The sequence below is a fragment of the Mus caroli genome, chromosome 17, assembly GCF_900094665.2.
Source record: "Mus caroli chromosome 17, CAROLI_EIJ_v1.1, whole genome shotgun sequence".
NCBI classification, from domain to species: Eukaryota; Metazoa; Chordata; class Mammalia; order Rodentia; family Muridae; genus Mus; species Mus caroli.
In genome coordinates, this window is record NC_034586.1 from 83,015,996 (window position 1) to 83,027,315 (window position 11,320).

Consider the following 11,320-nt stretch of genomic DNA (forward strand, 5'->3'; position numbering starts at 1 on the left):
AAAAAAAAAAAAAGACTGTCCTTGATCTTCAGAGGACCTGAGTTCCAGTCTCAGCGTTCAGCCATCTGTAACCTAGTTCCAGGAATCTGACACTCTCTTCTGGCCTACATAAGCACTGCAACACGTCACACATGCACACGCATGTGCGCGCACACACACTAAAAAAAATACATAAAAATAAAATCTTGTTTTAAAAATATGTTAATTAATAAATGCACTACCTCCTTAACTATCATTTTTGTATAAAAAATGCAAGTCTATTTTATTGGCAATTTCAAACACTATAGTGCATTGTTATTAATTAAAGCCATTATATTGTACAGTAAATCTCTTTTTTCCCTTCTTCCTTTCTTTCTTTCTTTTTCCTTTCTTTCTTTCTCTTGTATTGATGACTGAACCTAGACCCTTTCATATGCCAGGCAAGTGCTATACCATTGAGTTAAATCCACAGTCCCATACAATAAGTTACACACACACACACACATGCACACACACACACAATTATATATGTATATGTATGTATTATGTATGCATGTGTGTGTGTGTGTATTCCCCACACACACACACACACACACAGTGAAATTCCCAGTGTATGTACTTTAAATGCATGGTTAGTTTGAACTGGAAATGTCTGTTACAGCCTCGTGCTTTGGATGCCCAGTCCCCATGCCCGGCTGAGACACTGGGAGTTGGAATCATGGCAGAGGTGAACGGGGCCCTGTGGTTTGGGGCTTTGGGGCCTGATGCCTAGAAGCCATGTGTGGGAACTTGGAGCTGCAGGCCCCAGAAGTCCATCTGTGCGCAGAGCATGATGGGCCATTCTGAAGATAGCTGGAAAGACCGGGACCTGGAGAATGCGCAGGCGGTCGACAGATGTCAGAGAGACGGGAATCCCCTGAGAATCAGACCTTTGCACTACGTTTGGCAAAACAAAAAATTAATTCATTTAAAAAAAAATGTTTGTGTCCTTCCCATCCCCTGAAAATGGAAGTGAGCCCGGATTAAAAAGAAATGGGCTGATTAATTTGGAAGAGGAAATTTCCAAACCACACATCCGGCCGGGCTATAGCTTACGTGTATACCTTGTATCGATGGCCACAGTCATCCACGCACAGCTCACTGCTAGGTGAGGGAAACGATTCTATATCAGGAGCAAGCATCAAGTCATTGGCATTAACTCTACATTTTACTTACAGGAGTGAAATAATTTGGTGGGAATCTTTGAACTGAAGAGCGAAATACGAAGCTCCTTTATGAAAAAAGAAAAAAGAAAGAGAAAAATGGTTTTCTAATTCTGTTTTTTTTCTTTTTGAAATGAAAATCTTTGTTAATGTGTTGCTCATTTCTCATTAAATACTTTAAAGCACTAATCTGGACCTAAAGTGCATGGTGAGGTTTAAAAGCCACAGGTATTGGTACCAAGGCGCATACGTAAATCTAAGGGCTTGTGTGAGATCCAGAGGGGGCGCACGAGATTTATAGTTACCTGGCTGGGCTCTTGGGAACCGGTGCAGGAAGTATCTCGTACTGTCCCGGGCAAAGATGGAGTGACTGCACAGGAGGGACAGACAGATGAATATCGGTCATTAGTGCGCCATATTATCTTCATTCATATATATAGCTTGTTTGCTTGCGACACAGTCTCACTATGTCACTGCCCTGGGACTTGATATATAGAGCAGGTTGGCCTTATCTCACAACAGTCTACTTGCCCCCACACAGCGCTAGGATTAAAGACATGCATTTCTATGCCTGGCCCTACTTATATAAGTTTAAAACCTTGTTTACAGGATTTTTTTGGTTCACAATAAAACTGAGGCGGGTGCCTGGTAATGACCCTGCCCTTTCATTTAGCAAATTCCTCACCAGAGCAATATTCTTGTTTAAGTGGCCAAATTATATTACACATTGTTATCACCTAAGGTTTATAATGACATTAGTGTTCACTCTTGGTGGTGTACATTCTGTGGTTCGGACAAATGTACAACAGCACACACACACACACACACACACACACACACACACGATGATACAGAGAATTTTCCCTGCCCTAAAATCCCCTGGGCTCTGCCTGTTCACCTCTCCTTTCCGTCTAATTCCTGGCAGACACCGTGGATCTTACTGCTTCCATTTTGCCCCCCCCCCAACTCCCTCCCATGTCACATTGAGACAGAATAGGTGGCCCTAACTTGTGTCAAGGCTTGTCTCTAGGATGCAAACCGTCTTCAGAGGGGTAAGTGAGCACAAACAGGAGCTGCTGCCCCCTCTTCTGCTCTTCTTCACAACACTTGGCATCAGCAATTTATTGGATCTTCACCAACTCCCTGAGGTAACAGTGGTGACTACTTCTACCATCTTTTGTGAGCCAGACAGAGACAGACTCAAAACAACTCACTGGTCTAAACGGTCCTGACAAGGACAAGATAGGCAGCTTGATGGAAAGAGTAGCAAGCTGTGTGAGAGACCCCCCCCCAGGTCCCGTACAACAGCCAGGTACTGTACCAGCCATGTTCTGTGCCATCCTACCTTCTTGACGACAGAGGTTTGTTCCTTGTATCCCCAAGAACCGCTTGGAGAGCCCTATGCGCGTACCAAACATGCATGAGCACAGGACCCTGTAAAGCCTCATTTGCATGGTATCCTTGCCTCTTCCTGATTTCAGTTTTGATTAAGCAAGAGAACCCAAGGCTGAGAGAATACCGCCAAGAGCCTGCAAACTCAGATTGAAATTTACAGACTAGGGGATGTTGCTCAGGTGGCAGGGTGCTCGCCTAGCCCTGCACAAATCTGAGGAGGTTACACGTGCCTGCAATTCTACCACTCAGGATAACAGTTTAATGGTTGGTCCTATCTACAGAGCAGATTTGAGGCAGTGTGGGTCATACAAGACTGTCTTAAAATAGTAAATAGCAAAATAAAAACTGGTGACATTGAGAGCCAGCAAGATTGATGAGAGTCTGATTAGAATCCTACAGTCTGCGGTCATCCCAGAGCAGCTTCTCATACTGAACATATATTTAGGTTTCTTGTGATTCTCTCTGAGGCTTGAGAAGTTGTTTCTTTTTAGAGCTGAATGACACCCCACTGTCTCGGTGTGCTACGCTCAGTTGTCTACTGAGGAGCAGCCTAATGCCTCTAAGTCTTGATAAGCATGAGCAAAGCTTCAGTGTGTGCGCGAGTGCGCGCACATGCTGACATGTGACTTCAAATCTTATGGGAAAATTCAAAGGCATGAAATCACAGTTAGAGGATATAAAACAGCTGGAAATCTGTTTTCTCACATGGCTGTCCCGTTCTGAGTTCCTTCCCAGTATGGACCGGTGTCTGGTGTCTATGTGTTCTGGCTTTGGCCATTCTGATAGGTGTGGCAGGTGTGTGGTGGGATCACACAGTAGGGTTGGCATTTGGGTTGGCGTTTACCTGACAGCATACAATGGGCAGCCACCTTGTTTTTCACCTGTGCATCTGCTTTAACACCTGCACAATTATTTGGCCCATTTTTTATTTGAATAGTTTCCACTTCCATTTTCTTAATTGTGTGTATGGGCATGTGTGTGATTCTCAGGAAGCTGTTGCCATCATGTGAACATGGAGGTCAGAGGGCAACTTCCAGGAGTCATGGTGGCAAGTGCCTCTACCCACTTGGCCATCTTACTACCTCACCTGTCACCTTGTCAGCCGTAAGTGGTTTTCTTACCACTCACTTTTTCTTTTTTCTTTTTTGGTTTTTCAAGATTACTGCTCACTTTTATGCACTGTGTTTATTTTTACTTTTTAGTATGTCTGTGCCTCGTGTACAAGTCCAGCAGCTGTGGAGATGAGAAGAAGGCACTGGATCCCCTGGAACTGGAGTTACAGGCAGTTGTGAGTCACCACGTGGGCGGGGGGAATTGAACCTGGGTCCTCTGGAAGAGCAGCCAGTGCTCTTACTGCTGAGCCATCTCTCCAGTCCCTGCTGATGGTGAGGGGTTTTTTGTTGCTTTGTTCTGTTTTTCATCTTGGGGTTGAACTTTGAAAAACACCTTTTCTTTTTCTAGTTTTCCATTTTCTTCTCCTCTCTAAGTCCTGAGCATCTATCTCACACTCGTCTCTTGTCTCTCCTCTGTAATAGAGAACTTTTGGTTTTGTTCTTTGGGTACTGCTTGCCCTAAAATCTGCAAAGTACATTCTCAAATGACACTATACAGTCTTACAGACACTGTAAGTAAGTGCCTTGTAATAAATAGCAAAGCAATCCTGTCAGGTGGAATGCCTGAAGCAGGAGGATCCGGAAATCCAAGCCAGCCTTCGCAATGTAGCATGCATGGTGTGGTGGCGCACACACACCTTTAGTCCCAGGACTCAGGAGGCAGAGGCAGGCAGATTTCTGTGAGTTTGAGGCCAGCCTGGTCTTCCCTTCTGTATCTGTGTTGTTATTGTTCCCTGCACCTATAGATGAGCTCACAGATTCGGTTTTATGGGTACCATATAGGTACATGACCATACATTGTTACCATTATTTTATGGGGAGAACTTGTATGTAAGATCATTTAAGAAAAAAAAAAAATAAATTAGAAGTAGGAGTCAGGTACAACAGCACATACTGTAACCCCGGTACTCAGGAGCAAATGCATAAGGGTCCTGAGTTCAAGGTCAGCCTGGGCTCCACACAGAAAGACTCTACTCCAACAATCAAAAAACTGGTCAGTAGACAAAACCTAAGCCAACAGTACAGTTAAAAGTTCAATGTTGAGTTATTCCTTCTTCAAAGGCTCTTTATTGGGCTGGAGAGATGGCTCAGTAGTTTAGAGCACTGCCTGCAGGTCCTGAGGTCCTGAGTTCAATTCCCAGCAACCACATGGTGGCTCACAGCCATCTGTAATGGGATCCGATGCCCTCTTCTGGTGTGTCTAAAGGCAGCTACAGTGTACTCATATAAATGAAATAAATAAATCTTTTTTTTAAAAAAGGCTCTTTTTATTTCTTAATGGAGGGAGACTCAAGCTTTTAAAAATATGATTGTTGTATAGAACATTTATGCATGTGCAAATGTGTGTGTGTGTGTGTGTGTGTGTGTGTGTGGTTCAGAGATCAACATCAGATGTCTTCCTCAGACACCTCATTTTTTTGACACAGTTTCTCTCACTGAATCTAGAGTTCAATGATTGACTTGGCAGGCTGGCCACTGAACTGCAAGGACCCCCTTGTGTCTGCCTCCTGGAGCTGGGTTGCAGATGTGAGATTCGTTCCCTTACCGTGACTTTATCCTAAGCATGGTGACTGGGGTGCTAACTCAGGTCCTTCCGGCTAAGCGAAAGCACGTCACCACGCGAACGGTCTCCCTGGCCCCTGAGACGCTTTCCAAACATTGCTTGCGGAGTCTACTAGAGATACATTTCCTCAATTCTTGTTGTTCTAAATTGTCATTTCTCCATCCCTTTCGGAAGGCAGTTTCCTAAGGTGCAGGATTCTAGCTTGGTGGCTCTGTTCTCTTTGTCACAGTCTCTTGCTGGCCAAGCATTTGCAGAGGAGCAGTTGGAGGATTTAGCTTGGTCCTTAGCAGATGTTTTTATCATCTCTGGCTTCTTCCAGTTTTTGCTGGGTACCTGAAACTAATCTGAAAAACATCATCTTTCTTTTCACTTGCCCTCGGGCTCATTTGTACACTCTGTAGAACTCGGATACTCGGGAACTTTCCAACCTTTGAGTTTTTTACTTCTTAGCTTTGGGGGATGTTGCTGAAATGTCCTCAGATTCAGAGAGTCTTCTTGTCCACTGTAGCAATAAATCCAAGACGGGCATGTGTGTGTGTGTGTGTGTGTGTGTGTGTGTGTGTGTGTGTGTGTGTGTGNTGTGTGTGTGTGTGTGTGTGTGTGTGTGTGTGTGTGTGTGTGTGTGTGTGTGAATGTATGTGAGAGAGATCTAGGTAGTGTGTGTGTGTGTATAAGTGCATGCATGTGTGTATGTGTGTGTGAGTGTATGTGTGTGTGAGTGTATGTGTTTGTGTGTGTGAATGTGTTTGTGTGTGTAAGTATGTGCATGTGTACATGTGTGTGTGTGTGTGTGTTTGTGTGTGTGAGTATGTGCATGTGTACGTGTGTGTGTGTGTGTGTGTGTGTGTGTGTGTGTGTGTGTGTGTGCAGGAGTATCTCGTGCACACAGCGCGGCACATGTGTAGAGGTCAGAGGACGACTTTCAAGAGTCAGCTATCTTTCCAGCCCTGGAACGCAAGGATCCAATCTAGGCTGCCAAGTCTTGAGCTCCTGGGATGACCGCACCCTCCCCTTCTAACCAGGTACCTCCGTGTTCCAGCGGGGATGCCCCCTGGGCAACAATCACCAAATTCATTTCCTTTCCCATTTCCAAGCTAACGGGCAGCACAAACTCGAATCCAGGCAGAAGCTCCAGGCTGTTTTCAACTTCATTTGTTTAACTGTGATTTTCACGGACATAGTCCCAAGCTAGGAAGTACACGAGAGAGGCTCTAAGCTGGAGAGTAAGCACGCTGAGGATACAAACAAGCATTAGCTGGATTTGTTTTGTTTTTTGTTTTGTTTTGTTTTGTTTTGTTTTGTTTTGTTTTGTTTTGTTGAGACAGGGTTTCTCTGTGTGGCCCTGGCTGTCCTGGAACTCACTCTGTAGACCAGGCTGACGTCGAACTCAGAAATCCTCCTGCCTCTGCCTCCTGAGTGCTGGGATTAAAGGCGTGCGCCACCACTGCCCGGCTCGATTTTTTTTTTAATTATTATTTTTAGCTCCCTACAAATGTGCACACTTGAGAAAGAACACAACTCACACACTGAAAAAAAAATCAAGCACTTCAGGAAGATGAAGGTGCGTCTCTTTCCCCCTCTAGGCCTACTCCCCAGACGTGAGCCACCACTAATGATTATACTAAGGGAAAGAGAGGAGATCAGACCTCACAGAAGGGCACATTCATCGTCACTCGTTGCAAGTGGATTAGGCTGTAAAATTCATTTACATTGACTTCCTTCATTTAATAATAACCTGAGGTACTCTTGCATCAACGCCTCATTGTTTTTAATGGGGTGCTTCACGTATGCTGTCTCATGGATGCATGAGGATCTAGTATTTATATCAATCCTCTAATTAAAGAAATGCAAACAACACTACCATGTGAGATGAGGCTGCAGATGCTACTAATGTGAGCTCGCTCCCTAAACAACCTAACTTGGCATTACCATAGTTAAAGCTCCAGATAGTTCAGATATGTCCCGGTTGCCGCATCGCCTTACAAACCCCCTTGCCACCTGCTCTTCACATCAGAAATGGCAATACCTTCTTGTTCTTGTCCCCTTCGCACACACAGGTTTTGTTTATCAGGTGAAATTGTCTTATTGTCCTTTGTGATGAGTCGCAGTTTAGTGTCACTTTGTCTTTCTGTCAGTGGTGTATCTTGTCAAGAGCTTCTCACTCCTGTCCTCTGCCCATTTTAAAGCCAGAATGTGTGTTTCGATTGCATGGTAAGAGACCAAGGCTCATTCTCACCCTTGAAGGCAGGTGTACAAGACAGAGTAGCCAGCGTTTTTCTGGAAGCTACGCATCTTTACAGCAGTGGGTCTGCCTTCTTTTGGGTGACAGACAGTGCTCAGGGCTCAGTCCACTAACTTCTGTCTCGTCATTGTCTGGAAATTGTGACCCAGATAACTTACCAGCGGTGGCTGTTCTGATTCCTGCTATCAGGTTTATATTTATGCAAGTCCCCCATTTCTGTTTGAAGTGATAGGTACCATTTACAATGGTGACACTCCTCCTCTGCAGGCAGTGCCACAGCACAAAACTGTCCTGCCATGGGACAGACGGACAGACAAGCAGCAGGAATCGATTGAATGTGAAGGATATGTCTGCTCATCAGATACATCTACAACTTTGAAAAACAATGTATAGAGAGCTCAAACTATATGGAGAAGGTTCTGGAAAGCCCTGGTTCCTGCTAGTGACGGGTTAGGTTACTCAAATGAATCCTCTGAGTACAGGCAGCTAAGAAGGGAGGGCAAACGCTAAAACAAATTTGAACATTTAACCATGTGCAGACATAAGTAACAAGGCAGCAAGGATAAGACTCCTTGTAATGTTTGCTGGGAACAGACCAAACCAGGCATGGGAGTACACCTGAGTCTGAGGGAACTTCAGAGCCCTAGAAGTATGCAGAGGCCAAAGCCTGAGTCAGCCAGTGAGGGGGTATGGTGGCCTAGAGGTCCCCACCCATAGGCATTTGAGATCCCCAAAAGGATAGCTCCTGAGAGTCAGCCCTCCCGCCTCCCCCACTGCCAAGGGACTGCAGAGGGTTGCCTTCATATCAAGCAGGATCAGAAAGGGGAAAGCCCCTGCCCGGGAAGGACTGTAACCATGGCCTGGTTATTTGCATAGATTCCATGGGTCTGCTTTACAGGAGCGAGCCACTGCACATAGAAAGGTGCATTCCCAGCAGTGCGAGCCCAGCAGCTCCCCTGAGGCTGAGAAGGAGAAAGAAAACCTTCTCTGGAAGTGAAACACTCAACCCGGGCCTTGGGGAATTCACAAAAATACATTTGAAGAGCAAGGAGCAACATAAAACAGTCACTGATAATCACACACAAGTGCCATGAATCCACATGCTGAAATATCGAAGGGCTCCGTCAAAGGACCCCGAGAATCGGAAAAGTGATGTGGTGGAGCTGCGAAATACAGAGCAACACGGGCGTGGACCGGGCCAGCAGCGCCACTTCTATAGACCCATAATGAGTTCCCTAAGGAAGAGATGGAGCAAGCAGTTCCACTCCCAACATGCCTGTTAGCTGTGAGAAAAAGAGGTCGGAGGCCACGCACCTCCTCCCTCACTGGGGATATTTGGCAATGTTTAGTGACAGTTTTCGTTATTAAAACCTGGAAGATAGGTTACTAGTGACATCTCCTGTGTAGAGGCCAGTGACAACGTGCAAAATGGCTCTCCAGTCCCAAGACTTGGCCTACCTAAAATGTCAGGAGTGCTGAAATATAGAGGCTTAGCATTCACCGTTCGGTACAAGGGGCCAGAAAGGCAGCGGGACTCAAGGGAGACATCGAGGCAGGAGACGTGGACTCTAGGAATCTCCACTCTGGGTGTCTGCCACCTGGAGACGGGCTGAGCTCACCGTCCAGTGGGGCAGGGTGGATGGGGAGGAGTATGTGTGTCCCGGCACTCCAAGGCAAACCAGGAGAGGAGTGGAAGTCACCTGAAAAGGCTGAGGAGACGACCGAGACTGGGGACTGAAAAGTGGCGTCAGAGAGAGAAGGGTGGAGACAGGACAAGCTGGAGGGTGAGGGTGCAAACCAACTGTGAGGCCTGCTGTGGGCTCGTGGTGAAGCACTAGGCCCACTGTGTGCTCCCTGGCAGTGAGGGACTTAAAATGAGATCGTCCCCCTCCACCATGAACACAGCTACCAGAAAGGCAGTGAGGTTTAACCAAGGTGTGGCTTTGCCAAAACAAGCAAGAGATGTCGATGATGATGGTGGCCATGGGGAACAGGCACCATGACTAACTATGAAGCAGGGGCAAATGTAAACTGCATAATGGTGAGAGGGTCGGAGGGTTCCGGTGGGATGGGGGAGGGTCACTAGAGCGGGGCGGGAGAAGAGGAGTCACTTACCTAAGACCATGGAGGGTTGAAATTATGAGTCTTGAAAAAAAAAATCTAAGGAGTGACTGAGATAGAGGAGCAGTGAAGAAACCAAGAAGCCAGGCTGTTGGCAAATCATCGCTATAGCATTGAAATCACTGTGGGGATGGCAGGAAGGGGCCGAGAGTAAAGGAAGTCAAATTCTCTAAGGAATCAGGAGGGGAACCGTGGGCCAGTGGCTAACTGCAACTTGGGGGAAAGCAGGCCTGGGGACAGAGAGAGAGAGACCCCACTTTTATGTCTCTAAATACCGAAAACACAAACCAAAAGCCACTGGTATGGAAAACTGAGAATGTCCTACGGTTTTACTAAGTGGCACTGATTGCCCCAATTCAAATTACTCCGTTGAGGCTGGCTGTTGAAACATCAGAAGTCTGAACTGCACAGGCACACAGACAGCATTCCTTCTGTCTCTTCCATCTTCCTCCTGAACGTGTTCTCAGAATCCTTCACAAGGTTTCCTCCTCAGCTTCTGGAACTTGGTCCTTTGTGCACATGAGGAAGAGGAGCCAGAGACTCATCTTTGCAGAAGGCTTATCCCTCCGGGGGGAAGCTAAACAGTGAGCCGTTTAATTAAGGTTTTCAGTTGTGTCTGACACAACCTTCTGTGTTGTGTTTGCACCGTGAGCCTCTGGCCGGCCCCGGGGATGGGTAAGGAGCAGGAGAGAACGCAGACAGGAGAGAAAGCCAAGGCGGTCAGGAAGATTTCACCTGCAGCTTGGTTACCTGATACCAAGCCAGAAAAAGCCAAGTCTAACCCAGTGTATGCATTTGATCACTGAAGCAAACAGGGTAAGACTGTCTAACGAGCCTTTAGCAGTCTGTTAGGCTCACAGCACAGACCTGTGAAGCATTAGCAAGCCTCCATGTACGCGTGCATATCCATCCGGCTGGGAGTTTGATGTTCACTTAGCAATCACGACTCTCTCTTGTTTATGGTTTTGGAAGGCAGGGGTTTTTGCGTTTGTTAGCTTGGTTGTTTTGAGATAGGATCTCTCCATGTAGTCTTGGCTATACTAGAACTCACTACATACACTAGGCTGGCCTCAAATTCACAAAGATCTGCCTTCTTCCGCCCCCCCCCCCAAGCTTTGGGATTAAAGGAGTGTGCCACTATACTGAAGACAGGGTGCTATGCAGCCCAAACTAGCTTGAAATCTGAGATGGTTGTACCTCACTCGCCTCAGTGTGGAATTGTAGGCACGTGTGACTGTGCCCAGCGACACCCCCACCCCCTCCCTGTTCTCACCCAGTGGCCATTCTTTTCATTTGGGGACTATTAAGACAAAGAAAGGAGAAAGACACACAAAGACACACAATTATAAATAAGACTAACTGGGTGCTTTTCAGCCGAGCTCTCCCGTGGTGTTCCCTACTGGTGCTCCCTACTGGACTCCTCATCTCAGCAGTTGACATGAAGGCCGATCAGCAAGAGTCAGCCCTTCCTAAAGGAATCACAGGATCAACCACTTCGAGAGGCCAGAGTGTGGGCCAAAGCCGGAGCCAAGGGTCCCCAGGGGAGGGGATCCTGCCAGGACTCAGAACATTCTCTTTAGGGCCAGTTAAGACTTCACGGAAGCCGGGCGGTGGTGGCACACGCCTTTAATCCCAGCACTTGGGAGGCAGAGGCAGGCAGATTTCTGAGTTCGAGGCCAGCCTGGTCTACAAAGTGAGTTCCAGG

At 46.6% G+C, this 11,320-nt stretch overlaps 1 protein-coding gene across 2 annotated transcripts in view; it reads right to left on the reverse strand.

The window, feature by feature from the left end:
• Window positions 1-11,320, reverse strand: part of Stpg4 (sperm-tail PG-rich repeat containing 4) — a 41,122-nt gene that overhangs the window by 23,627 nt on the left and 6,175 nt on the right. For both annotated transcript variants that reach the window (XM_021149813.1, XM_021149811.2), the window contains exons 4-5: window positions 1,487-1,551; window positions 1,195-1,249 (exon numbers count right to left, since the gene is read on the reverse strand). In XM_021149813.1, coding sequence (XP_021005472.1) covers window positions 1,195-1,249; window positions 1,487-1,551 — 120 coding nt within the window. The remainder of the gene's footprint in view (window positions 1-1,194; window positions 1,250-1,486; window positions 1,552-11,320) is intronic.